Source organism: Diabrotica undecimpunctata, chromosome 8, assembly GCF_040954645.1.
Source record: "Diabrotica undecimpunctata isolate CICGRU chromosome 8, icDiaUnde3, whole genome shotgun sequence".
In the NCBI taxonomy this organism is placed as follows: Eukaryota; Metazoa; Arthropoda; class Insecta; order Coleoptera; family Chrysomelidae; genus Diabrotica; species Diabrotica undecimpunctata.
The window spans coordinates 80,856,947-80,874,851 of NC_092810.1; the positions used below are offsets into that span (position 1 = coordinate 80,856,947).

General features: G+C 30.9%; 1 protein-coding gene across 5 annotated transcripts in view; it reads left to right on the forward strand.

The window, feature by feature from the left end:
- LOC140447717 (protein 5NUC-like) overlaps positions 1-17,905 on the forward strand; it is a 174,644-nt gene that overhangs the window by 26,174 nt on the left and 130,565 nt on the right. For all 5 annotated transcript variants that reach the window (XM_072540531.1, XM_072540533.1, XM_072540528.1 and 2 more), the window contains exon 2: positions 1,287-1,461. In XM_072540531.1, coding sequence (XP_072396632.1) covers positions 1,287-1,461 — 175 coding nt within the window. The remainder of the gene's footprint in view (positions 1-1,286; positions 1,462-17,905) is intronic.

The following is a 17,905-nucleotide window of genomic DNA, read 5'->3' on the forward strand; positions in this document are numbered from 1 at the left end:
CTTTGTGAACTGGTCGGTCACAGCTATCGCAATAAAGCATTTCTCCTTCAGTACCATCTTTCTTGCATTCTATACACTTCATTTTCTAAATTAAAATTTGAAAGCCGGTCCTGTACACTAATGAGCTTTATCAATTATTGCCTACAGATAATGGACAGTTTTTTCGTGATTTGTAAATTACCACAAAAAAGGGCAAAAACACTGAGTTATTTTCTGTTAATTGCAGATTAACCAACTATTACACAATTGTATTAATAACAATGTGAATGCATGAGATACCATAAAAATTAGCTTTAAATTATTGATACTAGATTTATAATCAGTTTCACTGTTTAACTTAAGATATTATGATTTATTTACAGAAAGGTTAATTAAGGTGTGTACGCTGAGACTAGCTTTTTGACTGATAATTAGTTTTTTCTAAAATATCTTTAACTTTTCTCAAATTTGCGGAATGGTGCTGTGAACTAGATAGTTTAATTGCTCTGTCAGTAAAACTGAACACAACACCTCTTTTATGGGCAATGAGTGCGTTGATATTAAAATTTAGATATCTCCCGGACCAAACATATTTTGTAAACCAGTTAGTTGTTATCATTCGGTTAGTGTTGTTATATTCTAAACTTAAATCAAGAAAAGTAATTTTATTGTTTTCTTCTAGTTCATAAGTAAATTGAATGTTATTATGGAAATTATTGAACATTTGAAAAGTATGATCGATTTCATGATCAGGAATGCAGAGTAAGCAATCATCAACATATCGTTTGTAGAAATGTATGTTGTACTTCAATTTAGAGATGACTGTTGTTTCTAATATTTCCATTACTAAGTTTGCCATTGGTGCTGAGATAGGTGAACTCATGGCCACTTCAGAAATCTGAGAATAGTATTCATTTTCATGTTGGAAGAATTTTTTCATTTTACCGTATCAGCAATGGCGCAATCAGAGAAGAGTTGCAGTTTGAACCTATTATAAAGCCCTTAGAAATGTTTTCGGACACTCATTAAGAATAGCAGCCCATAAGTAAGTAAAAAAAGTTTGGCAATATAAGTGTAACAAAAAGAAATCCAGAAAATGACACAGAAAACCTTAAAATGAGTAGTAACGGAGACACTGAAGAGAATAGAAAAAATCTGGCAAGAAGAAATAACAAGAATGTCAAGAACTAAGATATTATGAAGAGAATTTATTTATGACTAAATTAAATTTAACAACTAACCGATATACTAAGTTTTTTGCTAAGTTAAGTATTACTTATCTATAGAATATTTTTATTTATTTTCAGTCTCTTGGAAATCATGAGTTCGACAAAGGAACGAAAGAACTTGGACAATATTTATCGAAATTGGCATTCCCCACAATTACTTGCAATCTGGACTTATCACTAGAACCTAACATCAAACCTTACGTTCAGAAATACGTAATTGTTGAAAAAGCTAACAGAAAGATCGGAATAATTGGTAAGATATACCTACATATTTTGTTTTTGTTTTTAATAGACAGCTTTTATTTTTCTTTGATGCCTTGTATTATCATGTTTTATGTACCTACATGATTCAGTCTTGAATCATGCCATATTAATTCTCTATAGAGACATTTCTCATTTAACCATATCCAATGGGGCAATGATTAGTTTACAGCACTCAACATAACCAAATATAATATTTTCCTCAAGGCACCGCGTCACAGTGTTGCGATATTTTTTTTTTGGAAAATATGTATGTGAATGTTTAAAATATAAAGTTACTTTTACGAAATTATAATTTGTATTATGAGAAGCTACAAATTTTGAATAAATATAAAATTTGCAATATTTTTTTTTTGTAAGATGTATATAAAGGTTTAAAATATAAGTTACTTTTACAAAATTATAATTTGTGTTATGAGAAGCTACAAGTTTGGAATAAGTATAAAACAGCATTCATAAATATTTTTTGTTACTTAAATACAGTTAAATATTGTATTGTATATTGTATTTGCTCACAAAGTGATTCAAAATTTGCACTTACAAATTTTATCTTTATTAATTAAAATCTATGAATTTTTATATAATTTCAATGCATTTCTATAATATTATGTGAGAGTATGAAAAAACTGAAGATATGCCAACTCTGACACCAGTTAAGCTTACGGCAATATCAAATATAAGTTTGGTTCTAACTTATTTCTTCATAAAACTTATAATCAGCGATTATTTATATTGGGTGGCTATCATTCTGACTTTAAACGTCCATTAAACATCTTAAATTTGCATGAATTGGTGGCTAATATAGTATGTATATATATATATATATATATATATATATATATATATATATATATGTATATATATATATATATATATATATATATATATTTATATGTATGTGTAGATGTTTGTAAATGTTTTTTGGCGATAACGCACCTTAACGTTAATCGATTCATTTTCCAAATGTGGCCAACTCTACAAATTAAACTCCGCCCAAAGAATAGAGGTTGTAAACGCCCTAATAAAGTACTTCTCTCATCATAATACACCCCAAGTCATGGTACCGAACTTAAAAATTCTCTTGTCCAAGAACTTCTTTCTATTCACAAAATCAAGATCCATTTTAAATTATAAAAATATTATTTATTATAAAATTATTATTATATTATTATAAAAAAAAAGTCAATTACGCCCTATTGGCTTGTAATAGTAATATACATTCAGTGACTAAATGAACTTTGAGACTTACTGAAAAATAACTTTATAATAATAATTATCTCATAAACCATAAAGAAAAAATGAAGTTACTTTACTCAGAAATAAATATAAGTATACAAGAAAATAAAGAAAAAATAATTGGAAAAGCAAAGTTAAATCGTGAAGTATTACCTGAAATAATTCCCCCCAAGATATTTGTACGTAACAAACAAATTAAAGAAAAAACAAAAAATAAATATCAAAAAGAAGAAATAAAAAATATCAATCACGAAAGAAAAACAGCCAAAATCATTACTCGACATAAAAATACAACTGAAGACATACACATATGTATCTAATATTAAACGTCCTAAACGAAAACCTTATAATTTTATTACAGGTGCATCGCAGTCGGACATGCAGCGATCAACATAAAGGATATTAGCAACAATATGAGCATTCTACCCATTAATCTTGGACCTGCCAAATTACAAAAAGCAAGTCATACTTTAATCCACTTTTATAATTTTAATGCATTATTAGACGAATATAATAATCTAAATATTCAGTACAGCCATCTTAAAACTAATATTTCGAACGATACCTTTTTTAGGTCAGAAACCGAAAATTTTATTAATTTAATTCAGTATGTTAAGAATAGTATATATATATATATATATATATATATATATATATATATATATATATATATATATATATATATATAAATGTTTCTTCAACGTCGATATTCCGAAAAAAAAATCTTTATTTCGAAAAAGTTACAATTTTTGAGAAATTCTACAAACTACTACATTTAATGATTTAAACTTGACTATTGAAACATAATAATTACAATAATAATAAAAATATTGATTTCTTCCTATTTATAACGTCGGATATCGGAATCTGCTGATTCTTAATAGTAAGGGAGCTTATGGCTACATTTCTCCTCCCTCCATTGGTTGGGACTTCGTCCTCGAAGTTTTGGTTACTTCGGCTATCAGCTCGTCTAGTATCTGGATCTGGGCAGGATGCAATTTTTTTCCAAATAGGATTTTGGAAATTCGTTTTCTTTTCCTAATTAGGAAGATTATTAGGAAAGCTAAAATAGTTAAAAATATTATAACAGAAGTGGTGCTCAGTCCTATGGATAATCGGGGTAGTACTTCTATGGTATCTATCGGTTGAATTTGGCCATGTGTCTCTGGGATTGTTAATTTTTCGATTTTCATCTTATGGTTTGGTATTAATTTTATTGGAACAATTTTTGGAATGGAAATGTCTTGAGACGTCTTTTTATTAAATTGGATACCTTCAATCATTATTGGTACATCTGTCGTCAAGAGGCTGGTTGAATTAATTTCTATCTGCTGGATTCTCATTTGGTGAACTATTCCTAGCAATATGACTTTGCTGAGCTGGTTTCTTGGTAAAAGTTCTCTGTGATTAATGTTTTTGTGCAATTATCTACATTGGGTATGTTACATTTGGATTGTACATAGTTGGAACAAACTATGTTATCGCCTTGTCCTATACAAGTGTTGAACCATTTATTATTTGTATAGTAGCTTGCAGGTGGCAGAATCATAACATGATCTTTGTTTGGAATGGGATAGATTTTATAGGTAGTATAAGGAATTTCATGGAGTATAGGGATTTTAATTATTATGAGCATTGTATTTGAAGTTACACAAACTAAAGTTTTTGTTGACTCTATAAGTTCATAAGGGTGTTCATTACTATTGGGAATTGAATTTCTGGGATAAATTTGAGAAGGTTCTCTTTAAGGTCTATTATTTCCTTTAAAGTGAATAATTCTATATTGGAGATATTAAGTTCAGATAAAGTAATGGTTCTAATAAGTTTCATTAGAAATTCGTTTATATTTTGGAGATTTATTATCTCGTTGTGTAAAATGATATAGCTGTCAAAATCAGCCGATAATTTGTTGAGTGCAGATATGAGAATTGAATTATCAGAATTTAGTTTTTCTAAAAGTTTATCGAATCTCGTGTTAAAAGAGTTTCCATAAGATATTTGGTTATTAAATTTTTTTATGATTTCGTTTTGTTTATTTTCTAAAGAGATTATGTGTGATTTTAACAAGTCTAAGTCAGAGTCGTCTGGATTTCCAGTCACGTATTTGATGGCTGTACCTAGAAAATTAAAAAGTCCGCGTTTCTGTTTTCGCGTAATTTTGTGCAGATCGTCTTTTGTTTGTTCTTGTATGTGGGTGTATTGGGAGTACAGTAGCGAGAGAGGTGCATTTTTGAAGTGATCTTTGAAATAGCTTGTCGGGCTAGCGTCAATACTGTCGGATAATTTGTCTAGCGGAATGTGAAGAAAATGTCTGTGATAGTGGGAGATTTCTCTTGATTTGCCTATCTCTTCAGCATAGTAACCATTATTCGGAATCTCCTGAATATTGAGTGGATGGACCAGGGCGAGGATTGTCCTTTGAAAAATTTGGGTCTTGAGTAGGTTTATCTACATGTTTTCGTATTCGTTTTACATATTTAAGGTGAGTGCTTGTTAAATTTTGTTTATCTGTTTTACCGATTATTTTTGTTTTGTCTTGCGTTTCTGGATGAATAGTGGAGAAAGGGGCTTGTAATTTGGACTTATGTTTTTTCTTAGAAACATATAGGGATTTTGTAAGGTCTATTTCCGGAATATCTTCGGCATTTTCGTTTTGTCTATCTAAAAGTTGTTGTCTTTTTTGTTTTTGTTTATTATATAGTTCTGCAATAAAGGGTTGGAGTTCTTCTTTATGTCTTTGATTATATGTTTCGTATATCGGAAGATCAAAGTCGAAATGTATTTCTTCTGCATAGGGTCCGTACAGAATTGAGAAAGGGGAATAATCTGTGGAACTGTGGATTGATTGGTTGTAAATAAGAATGGCGTGTGTTAGAATGTCATCTAACGAATCATTTGGATTTTGGGCTTGTAAGGTCCTAAGTTTTTCAATAAGAGTTGAATGAAAGCGCTCTACTGGAGAGTTTGAGGAAGAATTGTTTACTGTTGTAAAATGTATTTCGATTTTGTGGATATTTAGGAATTCTTTAATGACTGCGGAATTAAATTCGGTGCCGCTGTCGCATACAATCTTTTTTGGATAATTGTGGTGCGAAAAGTAGTGTCTTAATTTATTTAGTATGGAAATGGAAGTTTTGTCGGTGAGCTTATAGCATTGACCGTATTTGGAAAAAGAATCTATTATTGTGAGATACAGGTTTTTATTGCAGTGGAATAGATCGATATGTAATATATCAAAAGGTTTTTGACCTAACAACGGTCCTAATTGGGGAAGTTTATAAGGGCGTCATTCGTATTTATTTTTTAGGCAAATTTCGCATTTATTGATAAAATTAGAAATAGTTGTCTGCATTGAGGGCCAATAAAATTTTTGTTTTAAATGTTTGTAGGTTTCAATTATTCCGTTGTGATTTTCTACGTGATATTTCTTTATGCATTCTATTTGTTGGTTTTCTTCTTCTATGTCCTGAAGTAGTATATTGCAAAATATTGCTTTGACTGTGGAATTTATTTTTTCTTTAAAATAGTTACAGATAAAAGGTCTAAATTCGTGAGGGATTGTTATTGCAAATTTTTGATTTGGTCTAAGGATATTTTGGAAGGTATTTGCTATTTCTGTTTTCCAATTATTTGTCAAAGTGACAGTGTAACGGTGTTTGTTAAAAATTCTTTTGTATTTAATTTCAAAATTATTTGACTCTGGTTTAAAAATAATTTGGTTTGAGGATAAATTAATTGGTTCAGGTGAAATCTCTATTCCAGTGATAGGGTTCTCAACTGATGTATGTTGTGTGTTAGTACTGTTTTGTAAGTTGTCAAAATCGGCAAGGAAATCGTCTATGTCGAAATTGTCGGGTGGTTCAGCACATTCTGAATTCGGGGGTTCAGCACATTCTGAACTCGAGCTTAGGGCATTTATTTGGACTCGGCTAAGAGCATCAGCAACTTGATTCTCTTTGCCTTTTTTATATTTAACTTCAAAATCATATTCTTCTAGTTTAAGTCTCCATCGGGCTAATATAGAAGTGGGGTCTTTAATTTTGTAGATCCATACGAGAGGATTGTGATCTGTTTCTACAGTGAATTTTTGGTTGTATAAATACATACGGAAGTGTTTACAAGAATCTAGTATGGCTAAAAGTTCTTTTTCAATAGTGGAGTAGTTTTGTTCTGCGAAATTTAGAGTTCGAGAATAGTAGGCAATAGGGTGATTATTTTGAGATAATACTGATCCTATAGCTATATTAGAGGCGTCTGTAGTCAGTACAAAAGGCTTTTCGAAGTCTGGATATTGTAAGACTGGAGAATTAGTTAACAATTGTTTGCATTTTGCAAAACATTCTAAATAATTTGGATTTGTGGGGTCGATAGTTGCTCCTTTTCGAGTACATCTCGAAAATGGGGATGTTATTTTTGCAAAGTTGGGTATGAATCTTCGGTAGTAACCGATTAAACCAAGAAATGATTTAATTTCTTTTACTGTTTTTGGTAGAGGATATTTTTGTATAGCTTCGATTTTTGCTGGGTTAGGTTTGATTCCTTCGGTTGTCACTACGTGACCTAAGAAAGAAACTTCTTTCGTGAGAAACTCAGATTTGTCTAACTGAATTTTTAAATTATTTTTCCTGAAAGTGTCAAAAATAGTCGCAATATGAACTAAGTGTTCTTGCAGTGACTTGGAAAAAATAATGACATCGTCCATGTAGACGAAGCAAAACTTATGAATAAAGGGTCTAAGAATATTGTCCATTAACCTTTCGAATGTTGCTGGGCTATTCTTTAAACCAAAGGGCATACGTAAAAATTCAAAGTGACCATGCGGAACTGAAAAGGCTGTTTTCCGAATAGAATCCGGATGAACTTCAATCTGATGGTAACCTTGAGCTAAATCTAATGTTGTGAAATAACTGGCTTTTCCTAAGTTATCCAGTATCTCATCTATCTGAGGAAGTGGGTAGCGATCACTTTCAGTATGATCATTGAGCTTCCTGTAATCAATTACTAATCTAAATTTTTTCTGACCTGAGGCATCAGCTTTTTTTGGTACTATCCAAACTGGAGCTGAGTACGGTGAAATTGACGGTCGAATTATCTTATTATCTAATAAATTATTTATTTGTTTTTTTATTTCTTCCTGCATTGCTTTGGGATGCCGAAATCCCTTTACATATATCGGATTTTCATCCTTCGTTTTAATTTCGTGTCTAACAGCTGACGTGAAAGTTAAATTTTTGTTTTCGTCGTAAAATACGTCTTTATATTTTTTGCAAAGATTTATAATTTTATACTTTTCTTCGTTATTTAAGTGCGAAGTACGGATTTTATTTTCATTAAAATGCGTCGTCGGAATTTTTACTATATTATAATTACAAAAGTTCTCAACTTCAATTCTCTTATTAAATTTCATAGGCATAGGTAAGTCGATAGTGTGTATAAAACCGTTTTTTGCAACGTGAATAGAATGGGGAATTTTGATACCTTGAAAGTGTCTTTCGTGCAATAAAACTTCACCATTATGAACGCTTACTGGAATTTTTTGGTATAAAGTTTCAAATGGAATGCTAACATGAGGATTCTCAAAGGTTAAAGTATGAGTTGCGTAGCTAATTGTGGCGTGGAATCTTTTCAGATCGTAAGTTCCAAGGAGGATATCAAAGTGCTGACTAAAGTCGGCGACTTTTACGTCGAATGTTTGTGGAATTCCATATTCTAGGAATAGTGGCCTTAATATTTAAGTCGTGCTTGGAAGTAATTTTCATTGACGTTAGCGAAAAAGGTTTTCGATAAATATGATTTTTATCAAATAGTTTGAGAGCTCGCGGATTTAAAATTGAATGGGAACCGCCGGTATCGATTAAAACGCGTAGATGTGTTTTGGGTGTAACGAAGCAGGGTAACCCAGGGGAACTTTCAATATTATGTAGGTTTATACAGGGGGTGGATGGTCGTCTAACGGGATGGCTTGAAAATCCTGATGATTTTCATCATGCAACTCGGGCTCTTGTTCGGATTCGTAATTTTCGAAATCATTTTCGAAATATTGGGTATCATTTGAGTCTATGTGAAAATTGTGGCTTCTATTAGTTGTAATTGTCATGGGCTGATGGTTTCTGGTTGTGGTAGTTTGAACACCGCTCATTGGAGTAGCAAAATTTGGTTGGGGTCGAGGAGCTTTATATTTATTTAATCTTTGTTGGTTGTTTTTCGGAACATTGTTTCGTTGGAAGGATTGAGTTTGTTCGTGAGAACTGAAATTTTGTCTCTAAGGAAAATTATAGTTCTGTTGTGGAGTGAAGTTAAAATTGGGCTCTGTGTTGTGAGTTGAAGGTCTCACATAATTTGAATGCGTGGGTTGGAAGTTTGAGTATGTGGGTTGGAAGTTTGTGGATCTTTGATTATTCGAAGATTGATAGGGTTTATTTTTGAGTGGGGCCTTTTTATTTTGTTGGCTCTTAAGGAAGTTCATGTATTGTTGTTGATTTTTGTGGTTATCGTAGGCAATACACTTTTGAAGGGCTTCTTCTAGGGAATTTAATTCAAAATGCGATAAGTATTCGCAATAAGGCTCGTTGATTCCGGTACAGAAAATTTTGAGGGCAATGTTTTTGAAGTATGGAGTTTTAAAAGTGACTGTCGCGGGATTATCGTTTAGGGTGATGTGTTGGAGTAAATCGTTCAGATTTGTAGTTATTCTCTGATGATAATTGTCGTAGGATTCACTATGTTTTTGGACGGTAGTGGATAGTTGTGTTACTAATATGTCTTCGGAACGTCTGTCTCCGTATTTAGTTAATAACGCTGGACGAATTTCTGTCCAATTGGTTTTATTAGAATAGTTTAAGAAATTTCTAGGTTCTCCTTTAATTCGAGATACGATATGGGAATTTAAGATAAATTCTTGGGACGGATTTAAATCTTGGGTGCCTAAGAAAACTATTAAATTATCTACTGCTTTGATAAAGGTGGCGAGGTTGTCTCCAGAAGAAAATTCGGGCAGAGTTGAGCAAAGGCTAGCAATATCGCTATTGGTCATCGGCATTTTGGAACGTAATTTAGATGCAGGCTTAGATTTAGAGGTTTGTAGATTTCTTTTTATTTTTAAATTTAAATTGTCGAATAGTAACATAAATTTTCGATACTATTTTGGGAAATATCATTCAATGTACTCATAAAATATATGCAAAAAATATAAATGCAAATATATATAAAAAATTCGTTGAAGTAAAATGTTATAAATAATATAAATTCAATAAACAATAAATAATAAATTCAATGTGAATGTTTAAGAATTCAATTAAAATAATAAATGCTCATAAACAATGGTAAAGAAAGGAAAAACTTACGCAAGGATGATCGTGTTTGATTTCCAATACATTTTTCTCTTTTACCAGGTTCTTCAGGATTTCATTAAACTAATGTAGACCAGGAAACGACTATGTTTCTGTATGAAATATCCTGTGGTTCGCAGCGCCAGAAATGTTTCTTCAACGTCGATATTCCCAAAAAAAAATCTTTATTTCGAAAAAGTTACAATTTTTGAGAAATTCTACAAACTACTACATTTAATGATTTAAACTTGACTATTGAAACATAATAATTACAATAATAATAAAAATATTGATTTCTTCCTATTTATAACGTCGGATATCGGAATCTGCTGATTCTTAATAGTAAGGGAGCTTATGGCTACATTTCTATATATATATATATATATATATATATATATATATATATATATATATATATATGTATATTTATATATATATATATATATATATATATATATATATATATGTATGTATATATATATACATAAATATATATAAATATATAAATTAAGGAACACTCGAAGAGTGGTGGGTTTTCGGTCAAAGTGGAGAAATAAAAGACAAAGAAGGTGGCTACTTCATCTATTTATTGAAGAGGTTTGGCTTTCTACTCAGAAAGCATCATCAGTTCATCTAAAAAGAACAATATGAAAAACAAAACATACATAGAAAAGTTATTACATGTGTGTTAACTTAAAAAGACATGTAGCAGTCAATGATATTAAATGTGTGAGAAAGCTTACGACAATGGACATTTTGAGATCAAGTTGTATAAACAATTAATTGAAACTAGGTACAGTTTACAAATTAACAAACTTAGCACAGCAAAAGAACATGTGATAATCATACATGTACCTATATAAATTTTTTTTTGTAGAAAACTTAAGTAAAAAACGTTAATATTAATATGTAGAGAACTAGAAAGATCATAAGACGCACTTCCAACAGTATATTATTAGTTAAATTTAACTTTGACTTTAGGTAACATTAATTTATTTATTAATTAGTAATTAATCTATTCAATAATGTTACCTAAAATCAAAATTAAATTTAACTAATAATATACTGTTGGAAGTGTATCTTATGATCTTTTTAGTTCTCTACATATTAATATCAATGTTTTTAACTTAAGTTTTTTACAGAAAATTTTTTATATACATGTATGATTATCACATGTTCTTTTGCTGTGCTAAGTTTGTTAATTTGTAAACTGTACCTAGTTTCAATTAATTGTTTATACAACTTGATCTCAAAATGTCCATTGTCGTAAGCTTTTTCACACATTTAATATCATTGACTGCTACATGTCTTTTTAAGTTAACACACATGTAATAACTTTTCTATGGATGTTTGGTTTTTCATATTGTTCTTTTTAGATGAACTGATGATGCTTTCTGAGTAGAAAGCGAAACGTCTTCAATAAATAGATGAAGTAGCCACCTTCTTTGTCTTTTATTTCTCCACTTTGACCGAAAAACCCACCATTAGAGTGTTCCTTAATTTATATTGGATTGACGGTCGTACTCCTTTTCTCGATATATATATATATATATATATATATATATATATATATATATATATATATATATATATATATATATATCGAGAAAAGGAGTACGACCGTCAATCCAATATAAATTAAGGAACACTCTAATGGTGGGTTTTTCGGTCAAAGTGGAGAAATAAAAGACAAAGAAGGTGGCTACTTCATCTATTTATTGAAGACGTTTCGCTTTCTACTCAGAAAGCATCATCAGTTCATCTAAAAAGAACAATATGAAAAACCAAACATCCATAGAAAAGTTATTACATGTGTGTTAACTTAAAAAGACATGTAGCAGTCAATGATATTTATATATATATATACCCGGTATTTAGGCGTTCCACGCCCTTCCGGTAGGGATCTATGGAGGAGTATCACCTAGCCGCAAGCCCTTATCTCTTGCCGTACTGCTCCACCATAGGCCGATCAGATACCAGCATATTCTTAGACTAATGATACTTCAATGATATTAAATGTGCGAAAAAGCTTACGACAATGGACATTTTGAGATCAAGTTGTATAAACAATTAATTGAAACTAGGTACAGTTTACAAATTAACAAACTTAGCACAGCAAAAGAACATGTGATAATCATACATGTATATAAAAAATTTTCTCTAAAAAACTTAAGTAAAAAATATTGATATTAATATGTAGAGAACTAGAAAGATCATAAGATACACTTCCAACAGTATGTTATTAGTTAAATTTAATTTTGATTTTAGGTAACATTATTGAATAGATTAATTACTAATTAATAAATTAATTAATGTTACCTAAAGTCAAAGTTAAATTTAACTAATATTATACTGTTGGAAGTGCATCTTATGATCTTTCTAGTTCTCTACATATTAATATTAACGTTTTTTACTTAAGTTTTTACTTAAGTTTGTTAATTTGTAAACTGTACCTAGTTTCAATTAATTGTTTATACAACTTGATCTCAAAATGTCCATTGTCGTAAGCTTTAAGTTAACACACATGTAATAACTTTTCTATGTATGTTTTGTTTTTCATATTGTTCTTTTTAGATGAACTGATGATGCTTTCTGAGTAGAAAGCCAAACCTCTTCAATAAATAGATGAAGTAGCCACCTTCTTTGTCTTTTATTTCTCCACTTTGACCGAAAACCCACCACTCTTCGAGTGTTCCTTAATTTATATATTTATATATATTTATGTATATATATATATATATATATATATATATATATATATATATATATATATATATATATGTATATATATAGATACATATATACATATATATATATATATATATATATATATATATATATATATATATATATATATATATATATATATATAATATATATATTTATATATATAATATATATATATATATATATATATATATATATATATATACATCATACTATCATTTTCGCATCGATACATTATGCTTTTACCATCAATTTAGCATCGACTTGCAAAGTAGCATCTGTATATCGACGCTACTTTACAAGACCTTAATAACTTTTTTCCTGTACTTGTTACAAGAATTTTAACCATCTCATTGATTAGAGTGTTGATACCGTGTTGATATTTTAAAATATCCGCTTTCTCTTTTTATCCCTTACTGAGTTATACAAGTTTATTCCAGAAAATGTTTGAGTCTAAAATGATGGTACAGTGAAAATATTATATATATTTAGTTCAGGGTTTTACCGTTTACTCGCTGCCATTATATACATGAAAATGTATATCCCACTTTCATTATCAATCATTTTAGCATCAGAAATTTGGCATCGCTGTTGAATATAATATTACCCACAATGAAATAGTAAATTTAAGAATATATATACATATATATATATATTCTTTTCATCCACAAATCATTCTGGCATCATGATTGGTTAAAAGTAACGGGATATGATATATTGCAACTACCTATGGTATCTTCGCTCCAATTGGTCCAGTCGCGACGTACAGCCCCTCAAATGATAGGATTTAACCAATAAAATACAATAAGACAGAAAAATCAAATATAGCAGCATGTCAAAAAGACCTTAATTATATATCTTCGTTTCTATAAGTCCAATCGTGACGTACAGTATCTCAAATGACAGGATTTAACGAATTGAAAACAATGAAATAAAAAAATTAAATACAGCAACATGTCAAAAAGGCCGTAGTCACGTATCTTCGGACCTATTAGTCCAATCGTGACGTATAGTACCTCTAATGATAGGATTTAACATAGAGAATACAATGGGATACAAAAATCAAATACAGAACAATGTCACAAGGGCCTTAGTTGTGTATCTTTAGTTCTATTAGTCCAATCATGACGTACAGTACCTCAAATGAAAGGATTTAACAAATAAAATACAATGAGGTATAAAAATTAAATAAAGTAGCATGTCAAAATGGCCTTAGTTATGTATCTTCGGTCCTATTAGACCAATCGTGACGTACGATACCTCAAATGATAGAATTTAACTAATAGAATACAATGAGATAGAAATCAAATACAGCAAGATATTAAAAGGGCCTTAGTTACGTATCTTCGTTTTTATTAGCCCAATCGTGACGTACAGTACCTCAAATGATGGGATTTGACCAATCGAATACAATAAGATAGAAAAATAAAATACATCAGTTTATCAAAAGGGCCTTAGTTATGTATCTGCGGTCCTATTAGTCCAATCGTGACGTACAGTACCTCAAATGGTAACATTTAACCAATAGAATACTACGACGTAGAAATCAAATACATCAACACGTCAAAAGGACCTTAGGTATATATCTTTGCTCCTATATATGTTATGTCAAAAGAGCCTTAGTTGCGTATCTCAGGTCCTATAGGTCTAATCAGGATATATGGAGCCTAAAATGATAGGATTTAACGAAGATAATACGATAGTGGAGAGAAATTCAACATGGCTGCATCTAATAACACCTTAAACTGGCAGCAATAAAACGAATTTACGCACAGAGGTATGTGGCATATTACGTGACAGAATTTATCAAATACCGTACGATTACGTCATACTTTTCTTTGCATACGTCCACTTTTAGTTAACTACTTAGTATGTATTCGGTACTTAGCTTTACGGTGTTTAGGCATGGACTCTTAAATAGAAGAATGTTACAAATCTTGAAAGCTTTGAGATGTGGTGCTACTGCCGTATACTAAAAATAAGTTGAGTGGATAAAATTACAAATGAAGGGGTAATACGTAGAATACATAACGATCCAGAAGTTATACTGAATATAAAAAGAGAAAACTTAAACACTTTGGCCACCTGATGAGTTAGTGATGAGTGAATTATTCAAAACAGCAGTAAATAAAATTAAAATCGCCCTAATGATATCCAATCTCCGATAGGAGAGGCACTCAAAGAAGAAAATATGAAAGACTCGAAAAATCTCCAACGTTCACTGTTAAACATATTCCTCCCGTTCACTGCACACATTTACTGCTCCTTGACGCTGTGACGAGAATGAGATAGGATTTAACAAATAAAATGACAGAAAACTAAACAAGACAGTGTGTCAAACGTGGAATGCGTCGTAGAACATGAAATAGCGTCAAATTATATGATGGCCATAGACGTTTCTTTAATACCCAGCAAACGACTCGCTTTGTAAAGTTACATAGGCGGGATCTGTGCGAGAAAAAGTCGATCATTCGTTTTATAATCCAAAGGGGACCATAAAATATTCAACGTTAAAATGTGACATAATGTAACGTTATGACAAATCTTTTTTCTCCCGCACGGGTGCATGCCTGTGTACCTATGCAAGGGGAGTCGTGCATAACCTTTAAGTTGATCGTAATACATAACTGCAACAACAAGTATGTTGACGGTTTGGGTTAGTATATACAGTGCATTCCGTACGTTTTTTAAACATGATTAGGAAACTGTTGACTGGAGGCTATTAAAGAAGTTCTTAAAATTTTTGCGGGTCACCCCCTTTTCTGTAAATGGAGTGAATATTGTTATCCGTTTAATTTTTTCCCCAGTTGAATAATTCCTGCTGGTATTTGGTCTAAGCTTACTTCTTTTTTCCCATTTAAGCTGTTTCATAGCTAATTCTACTTCCTCTTTATAGTACCCTGTTCACCTGGCAATTTCGGACTATTTCATCTCTTATAACATAAAACAGTTGTTTCAGATATCTTTATCGCGTTACCTTTTTTTATGCGTGAATATGCTGCCGTTTTCATCTTTTACTATTTCATATGGAGCTACACGATTAACAATTCCAAATCAAGAAAACACAAGTAACAGTCCGAATTATATTATACAACTAATAGTCGAAAAATGAAGAGCAAGAGTTAGATGACCAAGAAGCCAATGCCACATTTGAACACTACATTAGAACATTGTCTAAAGAAGATCATTCAGTATGGATACCAACAAAAACACTTAAAGAGACCTGAACAACACAACCCACAAATTAAGAAAGATGACGTTAGTTGAGGAAGATCAGACCAGGAAAAAATGTCAACATTTTCAGAATACCAGATGATAATAATCAAGCAATAGAACACTGAAAACTTTTGTTTTTAACTGTACGCCCGTCGTGAATGACATACCATTTTTTAAATAACACTTAATATTGCACTTTTTTAGTGAATTTATTTCATGTTTCAAGATAATTCTTTTAGGAATATATTAATTTATAACATACGGTCTTATGGTCTTATTACGGCTTTCAGATTATACGACATAAATGTATCTTGTACCGCACTGCTAATTACGAATTATGTTTGTAATGCGATAAGAGGTCCGGATATACGAGACATCAGTGACTCATGCCGCACTGATAAAAATCCGACAGGAATCTGCATTTCTATAAAAAAAATAGATTAATTTGTTTTGTGTATTAATTTAGTTTAGGTCGAACAAGAGTTGCAGTAAAAGATTTTTCTAAATATAGAGTGTAAACCATATTTCCAATGCTTTATGAAAGAGAACCAGTTTATAATATTCTGGACGACGTAATAACACCTTATTTTAGAATATTGGTCGATGAATTGAAATCATTGTTCAAGAAACGAATTATTCATGTACAGATGTTTTACTCTAAAAACATGTAAAAATAAAATCTCGATTAAAAAAGTTGCGACCAGTTACTCTCGATGAAATTTAACCCCATTATTGATTTTACGAGTGATAAAATGGGTCGACAAAAGACCAGTTTTAATCCTTGCAACATTTAAACATAATAGTTGTATCTTGGTTTAATCAAATAAAAAGAAAAATTATACACAAGTACTAAAACCACAAATTATTCTCGATTATAACTTGGTGAAAAAGAGTGTTGATTTTAGTGATCAAGTGGCTTCTTACCAAAGCCCAATACGCAGAATTCTGAAGTGGTACCGGAAAGTGGCAATGGAATTAATATTTAATACCGCAGTAGTCAATGCTTAATTGCTAAATAATAGAAAACGTAAAAAAAGCGACAACCTATCCTTGAGTTCAGACTGGAGTTCGCGAAGGCGTTTACAAATAAAGAAATGTTGTAACCCTCATGACCAGTTACACCCAAAAATACCATCTAAGGCAAAGCGATGTAGATAATACAAAGAGAAGAAAGTGTACAAGATGTTACAAGTTTTAAGAAGAAGCATGACTAGTAGAAAGGCCGATAGAAAAGTTAAAACATACTCTGAAGAATGTGATGGCAAAACTGAAATATATCTAGTGTGCTTCAATGAAGCACATTAAAAAACAATTTTACTTATACAGGAACTATTATTGAGTAAAAACGTATTGTGGCTCAAGTGGCCTTATAGTATTGGAAGTCGTAAGTTGATAGTTTCCAGTAGAACGTTTTTATTGTTAATTACCTCCGTAAAAGTGAGTTATAGTATTTATAAAGAAATGGATGTAAATAATATGCCTTCGACATCTAAAAAAGGTAGATGTGAACATAAACGTAGATTGACCACTGCTGAATTACAATCATTGTTAGAAGCATCGGGCGAGGACGATGTGGATTAAATGAATGGTAGAAGTGACTGACAAAATACTTGCACAAAGTCGTTCAGAAAAATCGAGGATTGCGTTTTGGAAAGAGACAACACAAACAGAATTTAAGACTTTTCTCGAGCTTAAGTTCCATATGGGGACAATTAAAATGAACCGTCTGCATGACTACTGGAAAAGTATAGGTAACTATAATAGTGTTGACTTGACTAGACAATTGTTCATAGCCCATATGAAGAAATAACCTAATCCTCACTTGTCAAAGAAACTAAAAAAACGTTAAGTGGTCTAAAAACTAAAAAGTCCCCTATTCAAACTGGTTTTTAATAAAAAATTTAATAATATGTTAAAAGTTTTTTTAAT